At 37.4% G+C, this 23,752-nt stretch overlaps 1 protein-coding gene across 2 annotated transcripts in view; it reads right to left on the bottom strand.

Annotated features, from left to right (window-relative positions):
- TTC8 (tetratricopeptide repeat domain 8) overlaps nt 1-22,481 on the bottom strand; it is a 47,510-nt gene extending 25,029 nt beyond the window's left edge. Inside the window, exons 1-7 of one of the 2 annotated variants that reach the window (XM_076345252.1) lie at nt 22,318-22,481; nt 16,430-16,459; nt 11,991-12,111; nt 7,446-7,509; nt 7,133-7,292; nt 6,157-6,246; nt 2,409-2,453 (exon numbers count right to left, since the gene is read on the bottom strand). In XM_076345252.1, the coding sequence (XP_076201367.1) occupies nt 2,409-2,453; nt 6,157-6,246; nt 7,133-7,292; nt 7,446-7,509; nt 11,991-12,111; nt 16,430-16,459; nt 22,318-22,425 (618 nt within the window). In that variant the 5' untranslated portion in view covers nt 22,426-22,481. Of the gene's footprint in view, nt 1-2,408; nt 2,454-6,156; nt 6,247-7,132; nt 7,293-7,445; nt 7,510-11,990; nt 12,112-16,429; nt 16,460-22,317 lie in introns of those variants that run through there. The other variant, XM_076345253.1, reaches the window with a different exon arrangement.
- Nucleotides 22,482-23,752: the final 1,271 nt, after the last annotated feature.

Here is a 23,752-nt window from a genome sequence, read left to right as displayed (position 1 = left end):
GGATATCGTCACTACTACTTTTGTGTTTCATTTGCAGAACTGCAGGAGCTGGTCCTCCAATTCTACCCATGCAGAAAGTCCACTAGTAGAGGCTTTTCAGTCTATACAGTCACAAGCTTAAGCCAATTTCTCAAGCTTCCAAGCCTTCCAAACTCTTTCATCTCATCTCGTGCAGAAAAGTGGTTTGGTTTTTTTTTTCAAGAATGTGCAACATCACACAGTAGCAGGTAATACAAAGATGCAAGAGATGTCAGTGAACGTTCTAATGGGTGATCAAGCAAGATCCAGATCAACTTTTAAATAGTTAACATATGTGCTGTTTCTCTGCTGAATCCTAAGCGACTAAACTCTTTTCAGGGAGAAGCAAGAAAATGAATTAGTGAAATGCTATTGGTAGGAGAGGTGAATAAACAGTGATGCAGCCAAGTATAAGCAGAAGTATTTATTTTTTTGTTTAAGAAAAATTAATGCAGATGAGGTTCAAAAAGAAGGGGGGACAGTTTGGAGAATAGAATTATATTGAAAATGGTGTAGAAAGCGCAGAAAAAAGTGGAATGAAAGCAAACGAGAGAAAGCAAACGGAACAGTTAAAAAAAAATCTCTTCAGAGATACCCATTACATTATAAAGGCATCTCGTACTGTGAAGTGTGACGCAATTTCTTTTCATACAAGATGCTATCATTAACCTAACATGTTGATCTCCCTCTCCTTACACAATAAACAGTGGTGACTAAGCTGACACTTCTTTGCTTACAGATATTTATTCAAATGGCCTAGGCTGCATAAAAATCCATAGGCAAAACTTTTCCAGCAAGACAGTGGTTCAGGATTCTCAGCAAGGATTTCAAAAATATATGCAGTACAGTGTAAAAACATCTTACAATTTTTTTCTGGAGTGCTTGGAAAATTCCTTGCTTTATATGAAATTATCTGTCTAGCCTAGAGATCCTGCATGTCCTTAAAGTGTAGGTCACAGGCACATGTGGCATCTTATCAAGTGACCCTTTTATTCTTAGTTAACTGAGTTCTCAGTAACATACAACATAAATTTTAATTATTAGTGGCATAAAACCCAGGCACTTTCTTCATATTCAGTATCAGAACATGTAAATGTTACTTGCTATTTCTCTCTGACATTTCTGACACTTGCACTTATTGTTTCAACCATATTTTGGATTAATAGTGCATTGCAATTCAATCCTCTTAAAAGAATGCTATGCAATAAATTGACAGTGTACAACTGTAATCATTTGATACTAGATTAAAAAGCTTCACATAGCAGTACATTTGGAAATGGTTCTGATCTATGTCAACAACAACAAAATATTTTCTTGTGTGTTATTGATTAACTGGAGAGTTTAACTTCAGATCTAATCACACACCAGTTAGTAGTATTGCAGAAAATCCAGTAACTGTTTAGTCAGCTATGCATTATTGACACAAACAGTTCTTTCAAACAAACTTCAAGCAGAAATTTTGATTCCATTTCAAATGGGTGCATATATCTAACACAGTAATGAAATATTTTGACACTTTATTCATTGAATAAATTAATTATTTCCCTGCGTGAACTGCCAAAAAAGTTCTGCAACCTTTAGCTATTTCTGAAAGTTTAAACAATACGTACCCAAACTTGATCTTACCCATTCAGCGCAGTAACATATGAAGAACCACAGAAGAAAAATTTTGGATAGGGTAAGAGGGAAACTGTATAATTAGGAAAACTTTTGGAGAATAAACGTTATAGACAATCGTATGGACAATATAATCTTTCTGTTGAGGCCACAAAACACCTCAGCACTACGGAATTAAATTTCTAGAAAAAGTGTCCAAAGTCCTATTGATATTTTATTTTTCCACAGTTTCACCAAATATCTTTCTTTTCTATTCACCCAAATGCCTAAACAATCATCTCAGTAGTTTAAAATGTCAAATGATGTTCAGCTCAATCACTGACTATTTTGTCACATATTTCACCTTCTTCTGTTAAGGGACAGTCTTCCATAACTTACTGCTTACTCTCAAGCCTCAGGAACTCTGAACTTTCTAGGCAGTTCAGCTACCTGACATGTAGTTTCACAGCTACTGCTCAGGCTCCAGTAAATTCTGTTAACATGAAATCATTAGATACAGGGATCTTATACTGATAGATGAGGGACCTAGTTTTAAGCATTAGAATGTTTTGCTTCTCAAAAAAGAGAGCAATCTGTATCTTGGTATTTGCAAATTATCATCCCTGATTATCATCCCTGTAAGAAAGGATTTCTCTCTCTTAAACAACTTTTAATGCTTCACTTCTGTACTCAGATGTGACGTACTACCTGGATCCTTAGTTTAGCAGAATACTGACAGAAATAACTGAATGATACTTAATAAAAACTGAAAATGGAACATATGAATTACTCACATTTTTTACGTCATTTTCATGGTGAAAAATATATTCGAACAATGCCTGTCAGAAGAATATTTAAAACATTATCATATTTGAAGATAAAAATTGATATTTAGAGGAATACAGAATCTTGATTATGTTAGGCAGAAATTAATTCTTTGTGAAAGCAATCACATTCACACATCACAATTGCTGACATTTACATTTAAAACTTGAATAGACAAAAACTGTAGATGTGCTACATTGTTATTACAGGAAAGCATTTTAATTCTTAATTTGTTGCAAGAGATTAGTGGAATTGTCTCTTGTCTTTGTTCCTTAAAGTCACTTTAAAAAAAAAAAAAAAAGAGGCAGCTATAATTTGAAAGTGAATATAGATTTGAAAACCCGGTACCATTTTCATTACTTTTCAACTGTAAAATCAACAAGTGATCTAAAAAAGACTTTTTGCAATGTATAGTTAGGTGTTTATATAGTGCAAAATCTACTTGAATTAAACATAGGTTTATTAAGGATGTAAGCTGAACAAATTTTGCATTAGGGAAAAAAAAAATTCTAAACCCTACAGAACTTTGGGATCTGTAAAGGAAAAAATTATTTTTTATTTGTAAATGATAAATGCTAACAATATCGTGCTTCTGAAACTCAAGCACACCATAACAATACCAAAGCTTAAAGAAGTTACATGCATCGGCTGTGCTGTAGTAACTGCTCATAAGCCCACAACAATTGCATGGCAATATAACTGCATCTTTACTGCTGTATAAAGCTAAGCAAGTCACGCTACCTTGTAGCCGTTCTGCACTAAAATATAGAAGAGTATATAACAAGTAATGGGGGTGGCATTTTAAGTGAATAAAATGATGCTGAAAGATACTAGATAACTAAATGGAGACTGGAAGCCTCTATTCCCAGAAATGTAGTATGGGTGCTAGTAACGCAAGGTTCAACTGAGTTGAACCTTGATCTTTTTCTGCATCCAAATCCTAGGTCTTAATTGTTCCAAAAGAACAGAATGTTTTTCTAAATTCTTATTATTCATTATAAAAAGCTATAAGAAAATATTGCCCCATGAGGAAGGAAATAAAGAACGAGACAGCAGTCTTCTAAGGGCTTCCATGACTCTTCTGCCAGCTTTTCTTAGACAAAATTCTTAAAAGATTTACCTTAAGGGAACTAGAGAATTACTAATGAATTGTCATGTCTGGTGAGGAAAGTAAACCACAACCTACTTTTCTTCTGCTTTTGGTCAGAAAAGACTCTGAACAGATGATTAAAAGACATTAAAGAATTATAAATAAAAACACATTTATAGGGAGATTAGAATAGGTGGATAACAAAAGAATAGAAAATAAAGAAGTAGCAGAACATTTCCTGCTCTAGTTTAGTAACAGTGAAGCATTCAGTAAAAGTGAGTAAATCTAAAGTGGTAAAAGAAATGTGTTCTTGCATGGCTGGCACGAGGAATTTACTGCTGTTATCTATAGGCCCTGACCTTCAGAAGGATTTAAATGACTGAACATTCACTTGGATAAAAATATCTAGAGTTATCTTAACAACTCTATTAAAAATCCACAAGCTAAAAAAGATAAAACTTCCTGTTTCATGCCATAAACCAGTTGCTAACTGAGATTCACCAGAGGCTCTCTCTGGCGACAGGTGATACCTCATATATCTACTATGGGGTTTCCTGTGATAGTCCTTAACACGGCTGATGCTAGTCAGAGAGAAGCCACATTCCTGTATACTTCAAAATGTCAGAAGACCTAGTCATGCAATGAAAAGATAGATAATCTAACTTAAAAAAAAAGATGCGATGAGTATACTTTGCAAACACATAAGGAATAAGTATGTAGGAGGAGTATATACCAACATGAATACACAGGCTAATTATATGAATTTAATAGTTGCAAGATTTATCATCTTTTTGCACCTGGGAGAGGTGACAGCTCGAAGAGTTTTAAAACCTTCATCAATGATTCTTCACACAGAGTGCAGTCTGCAGTCTCCCCTCCTGCTTTGGCTTTAGCCTTAATGCTGTCTTGTTTAAAAAAAGTCATAAATCCACATAGCTCCAAATTTAAACTTAGATCTTACATTCTGTGTGAAATGTTAATGTCATAATGTATTAGCTCCATAATACTGACAAGTACACTCGCTGCCTATGGATGTTTCTATGACTGTTGCTTTACATTTTTTGGCTTAAGCCTCTTTTCATACAAAACGGAAGGAAGACAGAGCTACCCCATTGTCCCAGAAAATGCTAATAAAAAAAAAATTGTTAAACACATATATGTTTCTCATTCCTGAGAGCTGTGGCTGAGAATAAGTATTTCATCTGAACGCTAACCTACCTACTTAAATAGTATATAGAGTTACCAAACACAATTAAAAGCTAGCTGTCTTCAAGCAGAAGAACTAAGCTTAGTTTCTTATGGCTGTGTCTTGTGTTTCTTAATCTTTCCCAGGTTTCTTACATTCTCCCTATTTTACAGACTGATGGATTTAGAATAACGTGTGTGCTGGCTGATTGCTGGCAAGGACATAATTGGACAAAAGGCCTGCAGTTTTTTCAGAACTGATAAAGAACTGACTCGAAACTGCCCTCAGATGATAGTTTGGAAATCTTTCATTAACTCGCCAGACTAGAACTTACTATATTTGGTATCTATTCTTCTGCCTAGTTTGGTTAAGAGGCCAAGGGACAGAGATGTAAGGAGCGGGTGAAGAACACAGTGCAATCACACAAAATTTATTTCCTTTGAAAACCACGTTGAAAAGCAATGTCCTACAACAGTCTAGATCAGGTTTTAAAAAGCAAAGGAATTTGCTAATCGTTTACGAAAAATTAACTAAAGTTTTGGACTGGAGGAGCTAATGTCCACCAGCAGATTATTAGGTACTGCTAGTCTTCTAACAGTGTTCACCACTACATTTCTCAAAATAGACTGAATACATACAGGTTCTTTCAACTCCAGGTTGCTAGCCAAATATAGCTCCTGAGAGTGTGTGTGATACCTTGTGCAAAATGAGTTGTTGGTCTCAGCCCAACAGTTGTTTTTTGTGAACAAAGTATGCACAGAAAACATCTTCATCTATACAACTAATTGATTGTGTTGGGGAAAGATTCAACTGAAAGGCCACAGAGTGATAAATCACTACACAACCTTCAGGTCCCTTCCACTCAGAGCTGAAACCCGTAAGTTGGGCAGGTAACCTGGATAAATCTGTTCTACTGGCGGATAGTCTCAGTTTCAATGGCTGTCAATCATAAGATCTTAACTGAAAATGTAGAAGAATTCTGAACAAAAAGATGAAGTCTTTTTACATAGAAAGTGTTAACTCATGCCATAAAATGAAAAGGAAAAATCCAAACCATTTGAATATTTTTAGGCCAGGATTGCCATCTATTTGTACACAGAACTGCATTTCCAGACACTAATGCTGTTTTTTTTCCTCCTGACTTTTTTTTTTAGTTCATCACTCCTGTCTGCATAGTTCAAAGTTATTTACCAGTGGAATATTTTATTGTGCACAAATGTTCTTCCTAGGTTATACTTTCAACATAACCTCTTCAGACGTATTTTCAATTTCAAGTCTGGTAACCACTGTCAAAAGATAAGTAACACACTATTTTTCTGAACTTTACATCTACAACACAGTTCATCATTGTTTGTATCCCCCATCCCGTGTACAGTTACATGAGCATGATGCCAGAAAATAAGAAAAAGGTATCAAAACATTAATCAAAATAGTTACATACCTTTGCCAGTTTGGGTTTTTGAGCATATTTTGCTAAATTCAGTCGAGACAGATTTATGAAAGGGCCATCTGGATTTGTTAGCATTGAAGCCTGAAGGGGAGAAAGAAGTTTTTAAGTGGGAAGATCCCCTACACTTTTCCTGAAAATTTTCAAAATATTAGCAGTATACAAAAAAACAAAAAACCCAAACAAAGCATTTGTAGATGCATTGCTCTACTGTGCAGTACAGACTCTTCTTACTGAATTTCATCTTTTCTGAAAGCCAGGAATTTGTCCTACTCCCATACAGTCCCTGAAAGAGGCTGCATGAATTACCTTCCGGAACTACCTTTTTCTTCCCTCTCTCCACTATTTCCATAATGTGCCTAAGCATGTAGCTTGGACTAACTGCTAGGTGGACTGAAGGTAGTTGGGATACATAACAAAAAAATCTTCAAGAAAGATTTAGGAAGATCAGTTCAAACCTGAGATAGTGAGAAGATACCACATTTTGCCATTATTGTGATGTCAATCTCTATTACATATTTGTGCTAGTTGCAGTTTATTCATTTTGCCAATAGAACAGGATAAAACTAGTATAGTTTATTTTCCTTCTGAAGTGACAGACACTGAGAGATTAGTAATTGTTTTGTAGTAAACAGCAAAACTTGGAGAAAGTTTCAACATACTTATGGTGAAATCATGTCATAGTCTTTTCATGGCCTTCAGTGAATGAGACTCACAGAACTTGTGAATTTGGAATTTATGTGAATTTTTATGAACTTGTCAATTTATGTATATTTTTTATATAAACAGATTAGCAAACTAACAAGAAGTAACATTTTCAAACTCTACTTTGAAAACAATTTCAGCAAAAAATTAAAAATGCTCACCTCCTCCAAACTTGAGTTTAGATGCAGCTTTTAAGTCAACTACAATGTCATTGTACCAGATACTATGACCAAGAAAGCCATCATTCCGAAAACAAACAACTCACCGTTCCTAGCCTGACATATCTCCCAGAAGCACTAGTAATTGGACGAGCCGTGAGAGCTGTTCGAGGTGTTTTTATAGCCTGTTCCATAGTACTTGGCCGTCCACTTTGCGTGCTGGGTCTCACAAATCCTGTAATAGGTCTTCCTGATTGGGTTACTGGCCTGAAGATGTTAAGCACGTTATCCTTATGTTGATGGTATTTATCGATAGAGAATTTAAACACTTATATCTGAAGCATTTCATTTTCAGAAGTTAAATTTAGGATTTGCTCATTTGTAACTAGTCACATTTTTAAAAAATAAACAATCACATACCTAACGGCTGGGCTGGGGCCTCCACCTTGGCTAGTTCCAGGGAGTTTCAAAGATGTTCCTGGTCCTAAAAAGTAAGAGCATTTCTCACTTCACATTGAGATACTACATGCTTGTCTAGGGGACTTTAAAAAAATGATTGTGTCTTACAATAAACTGGAAATTTCTTTGTTCAAACTAAGGGGACATAGCACTAGACAAAGAAGACAAAAAACAAATATTGCACTGTGCTACCGATAAATTGTCAGACTATTGCAAGAAACCTGCCGCTATGAACATGGTTTTCTCACTTTGATCATTCCCATTCTCTCCCCCATCCCACTTGGGGGGATCGAGTGAGCAGCTGTGTGGGGCTTAGCTGCCTACCAGGGTTAACCCACAACAATTCCCAAGAACATCTTAGGAGCAACAGATAGCACTGAAGTATGAAAGGTTACTGGAACAACGAGATCATGCTTATTTGAAACGTTATATTTTCTATCTGGGACTAAAATAGCACCCAGACTTGAGTAAGTAAACCAAAACCTTCAGCTACAGGGCAGACGGAGAATGGTATCTCATGTCATTAGACCCACCAACAATTTAGGACACAGTAAAGTTCAAACTCGTCCATATCCAAAGGTCATCAATGAAAATAGTGAATTGGCTTGAGCCCAGGTGAACAGATGAAGGGTCCCCCTTTTCACATATTTCTGTTTTGGCAGTGGATCATTAAGAATTACTAGTTTCTGCATGTAGATTTTCCATCACCTTCACTGATATTTGATTATAGTCAGTTTTTCTAACCTCCTAAGTGAACGTCTAAGAGAAGGTTTTAAAAACTTGGTTAAAAGCAAGATATGACATCTATACCTTCTGGTCTGTTCACTACTTGTTACCATGTACAGAAAGAAGTGAGATTTAAGTTGACACAGCCAGTCCTTGACAAATCACTGTTACTCATCTACTTACTTCCTAGATACTTGTGAACTGCTTTTATTCCAAATGTCTCCAAGAACTGAAGTTAAAAAAATAGGTAGTTTCCTTCCTTCTTTTTTTCCCCAAGATAAACCCCAAGTTTGCCCTTTTTCAGTCTTCTCTCTCTCCCGCCCTCAAGTTGTAATTACCTCTGAGATACTACCAGTCCATTGTTTAAGCAAGTTTAGTAGACATGTCCAAATTGATAACTTCTAACTCAATCTAAATACCTTCTAACTTTTTTAATCCATGCTGATACCAAGCACCCCTGACTCCAATATTATAGTAGCCACTTGGCTACAGCTGTATTTAAAGTTAAATAATACAAAAAAGATATTAACCATGATCTCCTTGGTAAAACCAACTAACGATGTAAGTGATGTTAAAATATGGATCAAAACTCAGGATTCTCTCTCTTGTGGCTGGCCGCACTTAGCATCTCTGTTGCCTACTTGCTCTTTATAGTCCTGCGAATCTTGAATTTTTTACTCCACAACAGAAAGGGTGGACAGTCCACCCGGCAGAGTTTCTAACATGATAGCTAGGGCACTCTTCTGAGAAATGGAGAAAGTGGCTTTCAACTTTTCAGGCTAGCAGACAATGAACTAGTCTTCCACTTGCTGAGCCTTTTTTTTTAACTATCGCAATAATATAAAAAATGTAGGGCATTAAAATCCCTTTTCCAGACATGTTTTTTAATAACTACGATTGTTTTCTGCTTTTGGTAGGCAACAGACTGGGAGAATGCTTACAGGATTTAGTTCCCTTCATCTCACCTAGGCAACTCAGTCCTTACTTTGAGAATCCCAACTGAACTAGCTATGAATAGGCATCAAGACGCCACAGCAGTGCATGTGGCCACTAACAGCGACAGAATTTAAGAGCGTAACTTCAGCAGTTAGTGATGACTGCAGATGACTCCTTTAACTCCCTAGTTAATAAAATAGCTGTGATTATCCACAATGCCAATTAGTATGAGTTTCTGAAAACTATGTTGTCAAGGTAACACTTTTAAACAAGATTACAACCTTAGCTGATACAATTGATGGTGTTAAGAGTCCAAAGGTAACATACTGGGAATTTTCTGTAAAATGATGCTATAGGACATCTTTATTAATAAACAAGACAGATGGAAAATTAACACAGCAAAATTATAAAAATTTAAAAACTGGTGGAAGACAGATTTCATTATATATGTGTGAAGAGGAACCATAGAAAAGTAGTTGTTTCCAGTGGACCCTATACAATTTAGTAATTTTTAATAACGCAAGACTGAGAGCAAAATCATTATTAGGATAGTTTAATCTGGAAAATAAGATAAGGACAGATGCAAAATTGAAATGGACATGTAACTGATGCAAAAGGATTTGAACTGCTTAGTAAGTGAAGTACAGACAAAAGCAGTTGTAATATGGGAGGTATGACTACGCATTTTTAAGTTTGTAAGCTATAATTATAGTGGGGGAGGATATCCTGGAAGATTTGCCGCAGTAGAAGACCCTGAGTCAAGACCAACTATGGCTAACACACTTTAACAGCAAAAGAAAAAGCCCACAGTCAGCAAGCACCCATTTTTATTAAATCATGTGTAAAAGTGGAAGTGATCACAAAATCACAGAATGGTTGAGGTTGGAAAGGACCTCTGGAGGTCATCTGGTCCAACCAGGCTCAAGCAGGGCCACCTAAAGCCAGCTGTCCAGGACCCTGTCTAGACGGTTTCTGAATATCTCTAAGGAGGGAGACTCTACAACCTCCCTGGGCAACCCATGCCAGTGCTCAGTCACCCTCATAGTAAAAAAAGTGTTTCCTGATGTTCAGACAGAACCTTCTGTGTTTCAGTTTGTGCCCATTGCCTCTGGTCCTGTCAATGGGCACCATTGCAAAGACTGGCTCTGTCCTCTTTGCACCCTCCCTAGTGATATCTGTGCTTACCTTTTTTATAAAAGTGTAACAGAAAAACACTTCAGATGTATAAATAAAGTAAAATCAAGCTGTAGAAGAGAAATGTATTTTCTATGTGTCAGTGGACTGTTGTCTGGTTTGGTGATTACAACTGAAAAAGCATGCAGATTAATTGGAAAGAGTGAAGAAGAGAGTTTTAAGACTCAACTCAAAAATTAAAAGATATACGTCAGAATGAGAAGATTGTTTAGCTTATCAAAGAAAAGATCACTGGATGACTTAATGATTGTTTTAACTATTTACTTTAGAAATATACCTGTGAAAATAAAGACTTCTTATCAGGCTTAAAATGTACACAAAGAAGCAACAGCTGGAGCTATAGTTGATAATTCCCACTAAAGATATGGCATACACTGATAAAAGCTAGCAAATTTAATAATTTACTAAAGACTGCAGGGGGTTCTTGCTCTGTGGAAAGTTCTTATACTTTCTGAAAAACTACATACTAGCTCAGGCACATCTAGTGGATTTGAAGCACAAATAGCAAAGTCTTATCTCAATGATTCAGGAGTGCAGGCTACAGTACCATAGTGATTTTCTTTGGCTTTGACATCTGTGACACACTATCCAGAAAGTCACCTTTTTTCAGTTTAAATATAGTATGAATGTATTTTTCCAGAACGCCTTATTTCTCAATAATACTCATCAAATGATTTTTCTTGGCAGATGGTCTCTACCACAAGGGGCATAAAATCAAAGTCTAAATTATATTATTATGCTGTTTTAAGAGAGATACATGTAATTAGATTATCATAATGTATAAACACAACTTGAGTACTGCTTGACTGTTTATATGTGACCAAGCATGTAATGACAATTTTAAAAATGTAATCAGATAGATATGCAATTGCCTACTTCTATCCAAATGAGAAAAGCTTTTAATGCTTCAAATGTTAGTTCTGGCCTACATCCAGTTCTTCCCTTGAATTCCTTGACATGGTAGGTGGTTGAGAGCCACATCTAATAAGATGCATAAAAATTCCCATGTGGACTGTACTAAAGAAACAGAGAAAAATACAAATAATGCCAAAAAGTAGTGGAAGACTACTAATTACTGCCCACTTAAAAGGGAACTGACGAAGGTGAAAAGAGCTGCATACAAGAAACAACGACAGGGCTGAAGAACTGCCCTGGGAAAGAAGAGACGAAAAAGTAGAGAAAAGCCGAAGAGAGAAAATCAGTTCAGAAAATGTTTGCGGGAAATATTACAAAAAGGTGATGTCAGATTTGGCCAGACTGTTGCCTACAGTACAGGCATATGGACAAGATTCACAGTCCATCAAGGGCATATATTTTTCTCTAGTTTCCCACAGTGCCTAAAGAAGCCAGAAAGGAGTAAAAGAAATCATTGCACTGATGGAAAAGAGCTAGTGAGTACAGAGATGTAGAGGGAAAGCTGACAAAACACTACTTGTCTGAACCCCCGTCTGACAGGGGGGGTACTACATCAAGATCATGCGGGGTATCTCAACGTTGCCAGGCAACCATAAAACAATCTAAAACTCTTCTTGTAGCAATAGCTAAAAGACATATCAGGTCACCTCAGTATGTACTATTTTACGCTAGATGACAATCCTGACCAAAAGAGCTCTTGTTGCTTCAATGTATTTAAGTGAAAATCGTTCTTACGTGCAACTTGAGCAATGGCGTTTTCATCTAGCATCATCTCTGCGATTCCTTCTTGATCCATATCAATTTCATCCACGTATACCATTTCTGTCAAAGCTCGTGTTTTCAAGCTCCAGGCAGCCTGAATAAGGACAAAGTAAAAAGTAAAATATCTTCAAGACACCAAGTAAATAATCTAATCAGCAATTTTGCCATTTTTTTATTATTCTTCCCTTCACAGTTTTAATAGGCTTGAATAAGGTATTGACTTAAACAGCTGGGTATATCCATCAGTTGCCTGATGGAGGTGGAAAGGGGACCAAGACTTTAGACAACTCTTTTGGAGTGGAATAGTTATGGTCACTGAGTTTGGAGGACAGAATTTCATGCCTCATGAAAAGTTATGACTAATTTAGGTCACAGGCAACTCTCTGAGACCTTGTGCTTTTGAAGAAATCCCCAGCCACCAGAGCCATTCAAAACCCACCACTGACAGACACCTTATTTAAATTGGGATAGGAGAGGAAGGTAAGTAAACTGCTGTAATGCAAAGTAATGCCCTTCCCAGGCATCTGTAGAGAAACAAGGAAAACCTTTTAACCAGCAGTTAAAGGTACAGTACATTACTATCCACAAGGGACAGTCTTTAGAAAGATAATCTAAAATCCCTTTGTTCAAAGCATCAGCTGTAGAAAATGTGTAAATGTATAGATTAAGCATCTCAGATTGAGAGATTATTGGAGTACATGTTAGTGAAATGAACTGACAAATTACTACATTAAATGTCTTGGAGGATTGTATGAGCAGTGTGGAAACGCAAGCATAATTCTAGCCTATGTGACAAGCTTTGTGTAGACCACAGAGACACCAAATCAATGGGGAAAAGAAAAACCAGTGACAGCCATACAGAAGTACCAACAAAGTAAGTGCAGATCCAACCACTCTGGTAACTTAATATGCCTGTAATGTACTCATAGATCTGGCATGATAAAGGGAGCCACAAGACCAATCCCGACCTTCCTTCAGATATTGAACAGATCATCATAAATTTTCCAGAGTAAAAATCACTGCCAGAACAATTAGATTTGTTTCTCTCCTGACACAGGGTACAGCAATTTGGTGGAAAAGCATGTTTAATATTTGCTAAGGAGACATTTCAAAATAGAAACAGACTGATGCTACCTTAATAGAACTAAAGGTCAAACAAATGGAAACATTTGTTCTTTAAATAAGAGGTAGGAGAAGATCTGGACCTCAGGCTTATTTAATAATTTAAGTAATCATTTAATGGGACACTTCTCATTCATCATGTCTCAGACCATCCCTTCCCTCTACGCTTCCCTCATATTTCTATGCAACTTTATAGCTGTCTATCAAAAAGAAAGTATATCTAAAAACGTTGAGATATTTAATTCTCCTTTTTAAAAGTGCTTTCTTCCAAGCAGAAGTAAAGGAGGGATTTAGCCAGCCAGTTCAACCACAATTAGAAACCTTTGTTCAAGTATGAAAAGAAAGGAACAGGGCAGGATGATTTGAATCTAGGCCAGACAGACATAATCCAGATCTGCTTTATTATCTTTTAGTTTCTTCTTATGTAGTAGGGTGACAACCTTTAATTAGCATTGAGATTTGCAGTTAGATGTTCAACACCCTTAACTGTTTTTCATTATTCTATAGAAGTATTTAGCTTGTTGAATTTTTAACACCTTGACGGTACTCTGCTTTTTTCAAAGACATATGTCTGAAGACAAACATGTCTATATTGGGAATATGCTGAAATTAGAGCTCTCAGTATAGCCAAACACAGGCTAATTTCCTAGTAAAGAGAAGAGAAGAGAAGCTGCCCACAGTAACGATCTTTTCCTGGGAATTGAAAGTAGCAACTTCTCTACACTAATTGCTAAAACTGGGGCCAGTTCTTAACATAGACGTAAGTATATCATTGTGATTTTTCCAATAACAAACATGAAATAATGTGTTTTTAAAAGCAACATGTCTCTTTGTCATTACTGGACAAATATCTGTCATAAAAAATAGATCCCTTAGACTGTTGTTCCAGCCTTAAGCTCCTAGTCTGAGGCTTCACAGCCAACAAAAAATTCAAATATTGCATATTATTCCTTAATTAAACATCAGTCTGTAGACTAGAGTATTGCCTGCAGCAATGTTTGTTACAGGACTCCTGATCAAAACAGCAAGAGAGAGAAAAATGTCGAATTCATTACTTAAACTATAGAAAGATGACCTTTACCTTGGGAGACAAGACGACAATCAAAATTCCTAACTACTAGTTACAAGACCCATATGAAACAGAAGTATCATTTCTATGCATGCACACAGTTATTCTGAATATCTGAAAAATGAAGGTGTGGGAAAAGGAATTAGAAATGTATTCTGACACACAAATACAAAGGGAGATGTAGGAAAAAGATCTTTTTTTCCAAAGAATTAAATGAAAGTTCTGACACCCTTTTCATTCATTAAAAATTTGCTACTTATTCATTAGAACTACGGCATATGGCTATTGACTTACTTTTTAAAAGAAAACCTGAGAGATGTACACTTCTCTGTTTACACAGACCCTCCCCAACAAATTTTCATTTTTTTTTCGTTCATAAAGTAAAGGTGTCTTTTATCACATGAGACTTAAAACTCATGCAAGGTTCAAGGATTTTCTTAACAGCTCAGTAATTTCAACTTTTGCTGACTTTCTATAAAGAATTTGTACCAGTAGTCCTGGTATTACCTATAGCTACTTTATCCTTGTATGAAGCCTACTTTCTGTGTTGCAGTTTTTAGTTATCAAGAAAAATTTTAACAATTCTGTTCATAAGGAAGTACACAGTTTTAGTAATTTACTATAGTACAATGCACAGATTTTTCACTCAGTGAAAACCTGTAAGGTTTTAATCTGAAACTAATGCAGAAGAACTTCAGCTGAAAAACTTCAATTAAAATGAGTAACAGCAGCACAAAACTGGAAGAACCACACTGCCAACAGTGAGAGGAAGGCTCATTTATAATCACAAAAAGCCATAAAAATAAATGCACACATTTCTGAGTAACCACATGACTATTATTTACACCTCAACTTAGCACAAGTTTGTCCACTCAAACTGTTGCCTCAGATTCCATTTATATTATCTGCTCTCTCTTTGCTGGATTGATAATTTTGTTTTGTGACAAGCAACATGTCTGGCATTTATGAAGACAACTTGCATTTTTATGAAATGGGCACTTAAAGAGTAGGAACAAGAAAGGGACAGCTCATTTCAGACAACCCACATATTCACAACATAATAACAGATTTAGCTTGCTTAACTCAATCGAACAGAACTTTACAATAACAAATAGTAATTAAAGAGGGAAGCAATATCTTAAGTACCCTAGAGTACAGAAATGTGATATAGTATTTACTAAGTCTAGACTCCAGAAAGAAAAGTGACAGTGTTTTTCACTTAGTTCCTGAGAACTGGTTTGTCATCAAATCAAGTATCTTCCTTTTGTTCCTGAAAAGTCCAAGAACCAAATTAAAAAAAAAAGATAAGCTTAAAATCTAAAGCTAAATGTATTTTCTGAATCTGGTAACGCACATTTCTAAGAGGTTTCATTCTCCAGTAATCCTTTCCATTATCATAAATTTTATTCCATACACAATGAAAACCCCAGAATGCAACAACTACCTTGTGAAGTATAATCTTTAAAGTCAAGAAGGTATCTGGCAGTATTTCACTGAAACCATTTTGTATGCAAACAACTTGCATGACTTCATTGGAATGTAATCGGAGACTTGTAAAATATGTTATTGAGCTGTATTTAAAGATGCAATTTCACATTACATTTAATCTCTTCTGACTGTGGGCTGGAGCAAAAAGATGCCACCACCTGCACATTACTATTCTTCCCATTGCAGTAATCTAGTGCTAATGTGGACAGAGTGAAAACTAATCAATTACTCTCAGTCTTCCATCACTTATGCAAAGCATCATCATGCAGCTTCAAGACTACCAGACTCTACACAAGGTAAGCAGTGAGAATGAGCTGTAGGAGCAGGAAGGGCATGGGTAGCAGCCCACCATTACGCTGCATTAAATGAAACATGAAAGTGAGCCGTAAGAGCGTAAACATTGTCCTGTCTATGAAATACACATTGACTTTTTCCTAATCTTGTCAGCAGATGAAGGTCATTCAGTTCAAGACAGATTCAATTTAACTTTTAGAAGGCACTAAGCTACTGAACTGCTGAATAAACCTATAGGAAATATATGAGAGAAATAAACTTCTATCAAATATAAAACCTGCCTATTTAAAATACCCCTTATCAAATGTACTGCCTTACCAATGATGAAAAACAAATTTAAGCCATTAAGGATTTAACAACAAAACAAGTATTATTCAGTGTATCAGAAATTCTTCCTAATGACTGTATCTAATAATTGTATTTATGAAAAGAATTTTACCTGAAACACGGTGTATTCAGAATCAGGCTCCTGAAAAGAGAGGAAATAGAATTTGAGGAATGTAAATGCCACACAATAAAAAGAACAACAAAAAATGGAATTATACTCTGTGACCACCTCATTTTGCACAAACATTTTCTCTGTGACACATATATCCAAATTTCCATTTTATTATATTATCTCAACTTACACACATTATGGAGCAAATCAATGTTTTACACAATGAAAGCAGATTTGCAGTAACTACATTTTAGTTAAGTACTTAATAATTACAGTCTCTTGAACCAATAACTGATTTCAGTTGAAGATGCTTTTTCAAATCAAGTTCCATGTACATAAACATATCCGTGATAACTTTATTATGACCTTACAAAAACCAGTACACAAGTAATAGTAGCTGAAAGTTCACTGTGGGAGAAGAAAGGACGAATGAACAAAAGCAAATCCTCATAGTAAACCATTAATCAAGTTAAAGGCAGGACATCCACTGTATGTCTATTAATTACATTAGGCATTTTTTTTTTTATTGTTGAACTACAGCAGACCTCATACATTGGTGCTGGTTATTGCCTTGAATCTGACATATGGAACACAAAGAGTAATCAGATTAGGTAACTAATCAGGATGATCAACAGAGACAGCCCTGGATTGTATTTCCTCTAGGTCACGCTATTACTACAAACATAGAAGACAATGCCTGTTTGCTTACAATAGGAAATAATTATACTGAACATCAGTGCTTTATGTGTTTGTATGCCCAAATGCTAGTCATAGAAAATATAGCTTTTATCTATCCTGAGATAAGATTGTCAGCATAGAAGTAAATTCCATAAATAAATTTTATTTCCCTAATTCTTAAATGAAGAAATGCACAGGACGCTTTCTAGAAAAAAATATTTCAGGCTTCCATAAAATCTAACTCAGTAGCAGCTAATTATTCTTCTATCAAAATGTTCAGGACATTTTATTCATTAAGAACTCTTCAGGAAAATGTAATTGATTTTAAAATGTTTTGATTTCATTGATGTGTTCTTTAAGAATTCAAGTTTATAATGGCATAGCATTTGATACTGCTACATAAAAAAATTCCTGATCCATGCCCAGTTGGCTAAAAGGTCAACACCATACCTTAAAAACCTCCTAGCGCTTACTGCATCTGGCGACAATGTTCAAAGAGAGTTCTACACCAATTAAGATAACTTCTAAATGCATGTACATGTAACTATTGATTGGATCATCAGTAAACTTATTTTTGAGACCTTCAAATCATCTTTTACCATGTTCTTAAAGGAGAACTTCTTAAACATCATTATACTTGTGATGAAAACATATTCTGAATATTAAGCTATATGTACAGGGAGCGGTAAATTAAGAGATATGTCAAGATGTACTGGTCAAGAAAATTTCTTATTACATTTATAAGTGTGACTGGCAAAAATGCCTACTTCTAAGGCTATTGTAGAAAGCTGATTTCAGCTGCCCATAGTTTTGTGACAGTGTTACGGATACAGTGGAGCAGGAGTGGTGCTACCATATAGCAGTCCAGCTGACAGCTGGGAAAAACGGACAAGCTTTCAGACAAGCAAGGTCATCTCTTTCAGGCATAAAAACACTCTCAGAGTATGCACTGTTGGTCTCTTCCTTTACTTACTTATTGTTACATTACATGTCTTAGAAGGGAGAAGGCTAAGTGTCTGAGCATGAAAAAGTTTTGACCTGTAACAGTCACAGTTTAACTCAACCATTCTTGAGCACCCCTTTAAAGGATACCATCTCCTGTGGCTTGGTTTGTATCATATCCTAATGCATGCTGTTCAAAGAAGTGACTCCCTGAACAGTGACCGAGGCTCCTGTTCTTGTAAGATCATTCTTTCCCTGGTTGCAGAGGTTGGGAAGCATACGCTTAGCAGAATATGGGACAAGAGAATGAGAACAGATGGCACGGTGATTACAGCAGTTGAGTATTCCCTTGTGCTGCACAGCAGCTCCCTTAATCCAAACTTTCCCTAAGTGTTGTCATTTGTCTGTCTGCCTTCCTAGTGTCCAACATGACATATCTTGGGCCTGATTTGCAGAAGTGCTCCCATTAAGGGTTTGACCATTAAATGTTTTAGAATTGCGATGTGTTTTTTAAGCATAATAAACCACACATATTGGGTTAGGCACCAAAAATGATACATACTTAATTTTAGATATTCCTCCAGGTTATACTAAAATACTACTAATGTAATTCACACAGATGGAAGACAGCATCATTTTCTGGTAGGTGGCTGAAGACGACAGAAATGAAGTTCGATCAAAATATTTAGGAGCTACTGATTTCATTAACATGCCACCTTCAAAAGTAACACGGACTTCAGGAATCAACAGCCAATCTGCCTGAGAATGGTTTTGGATTCTTAATTAACTTAAAAAAAAAAGTCATCTTAGATCACTTTTCTAGTATTCACAACTACAGCAACTTAACTGATATGCTACCATCAGAATAAATACAGAATAATGTAAAATAGTATTAGACTAGGCAAGCCAGGAGAATTAAGTAACATATGTCACTTATTTGAGTTCTAATTACCTCAGTGTTCACCTTTGGAGTTTAGTACCTTTCAAAGGTTTTATAAAAATAACTGTTCTCTTAAATGCAAAGTATACATGCTGCAATACATAAACATTATCTGCTTTTTCATTCTGTTGTATTAAGTAGGTTCAAAATAGTTTGTAAGGTTTCAACTACATATAAAACACATTCTTGAGGCACGTTACTATTCCTTTACTCTATGCCTGAAGTCTAGGAGGGCAAACATGCTGGATTGGTACCTGAAAGCAGCAAGTGTTAGAAAGTAATGAGCTGAAAGTGCAACAACATAGCTAAGGAAAAGACCTGCAAGGCTTTACAAATGAGAAGCAGAATAATAAAATACAGGCTTACTTGGACAGATAACCAGTAAATACTAAGATTTTGTGTTGATTACAATAAAAAGTGTAAAATCTAAAACATCATGAGCACAGTTGACTGAAGAAGAGAAATGCCATTCCATGTAAAGTCTGCCATGAATGTTAAAGCTGTATTTTAACTAGATAATTAGAAAATGTTCTACTTGAAGAGATTTCAAGTGTAAGATTTTGTATGTTGAGGTGGTTTAAGTTTCGTTCAAGTTGCACTCTTGAAAGTTATTTAACCGATATTCTGGTTTCTCCAACCTGCTGTACCGAAATAAACAGGTAGTATAAATAATGCTACATCTTCTCCTGTTGGGAGCTGTGCTCTTTGGACTTACAGAGAGGAATGATGGAAGGAAGCTGTGTAGCCATCACATCATACACCATGAAGTACTGTATACTCCATGATCCTTCTTGAAGAAACATGCTGAATTGCCACTTAATAACCACCTCTCCATTTATTTTATTTTTTAAAAAGTCTCTGGACTGTTACTCTACTTACATGAAGTACTTATACAGAGTAAAATCCACTTGCTGGTGTCTGCAAACTTGCGATGTGCTTTACTCGAACATTGCTCTATGAAATCTCTTTTCAGAGAAAGACTGAAACATCATTCCATGCACTTTTAAAATGTTAAAGAGGAAGACTGATGTCTTCCAAGCTAAAGTAGATATATTTTTGAATATTTTTAGAAGTCATTCATTCCTGCTTAAAAAGAGCTCTTAATAATGATTCCTCAAGAAGATTATATGGGGCAAGAGCCAAACTAACCGTATTTCAAGTTTGCCTCTACAGAAAGCAAAGACATTTCTCTTCCATCTAAACTTTCAGGTAGGTTTGAAATATGCTGCTGCTGAAGGTACCTTTTTCACATAAAACTGTGAACAGGAATATAGTTCTGAAACGAACATACTGAAGTTATAAAGTTCAGTCCTTTGCAGGCAACCATGACCCGGAAGTCTTTTCAAAACACTGATGAAACTTGATCTTAAAATTCAGAGACTTCGTATAGGACCTCTTCTAAGAGCTTGCGATTTGATGTAGTATAGACACCATTCGTATCCCTATCCTCCACTGTTTCTCAAAGCATAATTATCTTAAATGTTTTCACTCTTCCATTCTTACAGAAGATGAAGCTTACAGGCTGGTGTAATCATTTCAAAGATTAAATTAAGTGATTAACTGTTTGTCCCAACTTTATATAGTATTTGGAAAAACTCTCATATTGCTGGTATGTAAGGTCCTGGTTCTCTAAGGAGAATGTGTAGCTTTGTCTAAGAAAACAATTTAATTTATATACTTAAATGTTTGCAGCATGTGTAATCAATATTTGGAAGAAAGAAGGAAAACCAAATGGGATATACATCCTCTCATTGCTGTTTTGTTACTTTCCTTCTAAACATTTTTCCCAGCCTTGTACACCTTCTATTCCTTACCCCACTTCTGTCAGTTGCAGATGTGTTCAACAAGTTCCCCACTGCTACTGGAAACAGCCCAGCAAAAGTCTGGAGTTGCCAGGTGTAACAAAACAATTTTATACTTGAGCTTCAGCACACAGTAGAAATGCAGTTGTCTTTATATTTCTATGTTGAGATCATAGATTGGAAAATGTTTTACTAATTTAAAAATTTATAAATGAATAGCAACAGAAGCACTACGATCTTTATGACTCTTATTTACTGTTATTATCTGTACTGCCTCAAGAGTTTCTATCACGAATCAAGTGCTGTACTTCCATATACAAAGAATATATGTATCAAGACCTAATAATGTAAATACACATAAATGATATGGGACTTGCACAGAACTAATACTCAATCCCATTGAGTGTTCAGGACCAATTTTCTTGGAATGTCTTCGCTAAAAATTTTTCTGCTGATGGCTCCCTGTTGGTGCCTTACAGTATTTAACATAAATAAAAGCATCTTTTAAATATCTATCCTAAACCAGTTTAAACAATTACTGTGCTTTACATTTACACAATTGTGTGACTGTGCAGCTTTCCTTAAAGACATTTCCTTTGTGATAAAAAGAACTGTCTTCAAGATTCTTAAAATATGTAGCTATAGGATGCTTTAAGAGGCTTATTAATTTACTGTAAAGTATTTATGATGAAGTCCATTCAATTACTGTTTTCCAAATATGGCAGTAAAAATGTTTACATGCATACAAATATTAATCCAGAAACAACATTCTGAGATCCTTCCTTCTTACAGAAGGGTGACAAAATATGTAGGTATTGAACAACACATGCCCAACATTTCCAGAGACTTTGCAGATGGAGAAAGAGCAAAGAGAGGAATGGAAACGCCTTCTGTCCCATGATAATGCTCGTACGTAAGCTGAGCTAAAATGGGTGTCTCTTAACCTTATGAGGTTTAGTCCATACAGCAACTATGATATCTGAACATCTGTGTAAAATCAACAGTAACGTCCTTTAGCAGACCTGATTTTCAGTCTTGGCTTTTCTTCCTTTAACTCCGGCAAAATCTTGAGTAAAAATTCTTGTTGTGGGGAGTCCTGGGACCGCACTACTGTCACGGTTTCATTCCCAGCGGTACACGGTACCTGTTGCACTACTCCCCTCTCCTTACTTGGCTGGGGCTGGGGCGGGAGGGCTACTACCAGGGCGTGTCTGAGGAGGAGCCGGCAGCCCCGCACTCACCGCCTCCAGTTTCAGGGGAAATTTAGGGAGCTTAGTGAGAAGGCGCTGCCCGGCCCTCCTCCTCGCGGAGCACGGCGCGGCCCAGCCCTCCCCGGCCCGCTAACGGGGGGGTCACACCGGGCCTCTCCGGCGGCTGTAACAGGTAGAGAGAGAGTCCTGTGGTGCTCGCCCTGTCGGGCGGCCAAGCCGCTGAGGAAGCGGGGATGCGGCCCGCTGTCGACCGACACCACCGCCTCCCGCCCCGGCCAGCCGGCGCGCCCGGCCTCCCGGCCCAGCCCCTGCTACCTGCTCGCCAGGCGGTCTCTCCAGCAGCTGCGAGCAGAGATCTGAGCACTGCCGGAACTTCCTCCGCCTGAAGTAGCTCCAGGCCTGGAACAGCGGCTCCAGCCCCATCCCTCCGGCGAGACCGCCGCAGCGACTTCGGCTGGACCCCGGCGCCTCCCGGCCCGCTGCCTGCCGAGCGGGGCTCGGGGCGGAGCGCGGGCGGCCGAGCTGCTGCCGTGGAAGCGGCAGGCCCCGCCTCGGCCTGACTGGGCCTGCGCGCCGCACTGCGAGGCCTCGGGGAGGCGGGCGGGCGGCCGGGAGCTCTGGGCGCGCTCTGCGGGGTCCTGCGCCGGTCCCGGCGAGCTTCTGCGCGCCTCTCGGCAGGGAGCTGCGGCCTCGCTCTTGGGCCGAGCCCCTCCCTGCAAGAGCCTCTCGTAGACTGATACGTTGATGACTGAAAGCAGAGTTTGATCTGTAATATTGAGAACAGTAGATTCCAAATAGCTCTGCTATTTTTAACTGTGTCCTATTATTTGCTGTCCTATTATCAAGAGCCATTTTGAATTGGAATATACACCTAAACAAGAAGAATACAGTCCTTTAATCCTTATTGGAATAAAATGTCCTTTAAAGCCATGGGAGTCCTGGTTGAGAAAAGTACAGATTGCTGCGAACAGCACTGTTTCAGTCTTGCAGACTCCGTTAGTTTCTTTAGTTCATTAGTTCTTGCAGAGAAATGATAAGACTGAGATATTTAGAGATGAAAAAAGCTGGAATACAACTACTCTTACTTTGTATGTATTGTAAGATGCTGATTGCAACCATCAGCCCAAGTAAAAGGAAGAAGAATCTCTAGGGATGCTTGGAGAAATAAGTGAGTTGGTGATGTGAAAATCTCTGGTGAATGCTAACATGATAGCTAAAATCATGTCCTTGGCGTTTTAACAGATCATTCTGGTTTTATTGTTTCTGTCTCACCTAAACTATCGGTTTGTCCAAAATCCATGAAATGGATATCCAAGCTAGCAAGATCAACATCAGGTGGAAAGATGGAGAAACAGAAGTGCCAGTCCCAGGACTATGGCTTATTCTAATATGGGAGTAAGTGGCTTGAACTGAAGTAGCAGCTATAGACAGCTGGGTTTTAGTTGTCCCATGGAGAGTGCACAGGTGTATTGGGTTTGTATGGCAAGGTTTTGGTAGCAGGGGAGCTACAGGGGTGGCTTCTGTGAGAAGCTGCTAGAAGCTTCCCCTGTGTCCGATAGAGCCAATGCCAGCCGGCTCCAGGAAGGACCTGCCGCTGGCCAAGGCCGAGCCCATCAGCGACGGTGGTAGCACCTCTGGGATAACATATTTAAGAAGGGGAAAAAACCTGCTGCGGAACAGCAGCCAGAGAGAGGATTGAGAATATGTGAGAGCAACAACTCTGCAGACACCAAGGTCAGTGGAGAAGGAG

This window comes from Aptenodytes patagonicus, chromosome 7, assembly GCF_965638725.1.
Source record: "Aptenodytes patagonicus chromosome 7, bAptPat1.pri.cur, whole genome shotgun sequence".
Lineage (NCBI taxonomy): Eukaryota > Metazoa > Chordata > Aves > Sphenisciformes > Spheniscidae > Aptenodytes > Aptenodytes patagonicus.
This window is presented reverse-complemented; position numbering and strand designations above follow the sequence as displayed.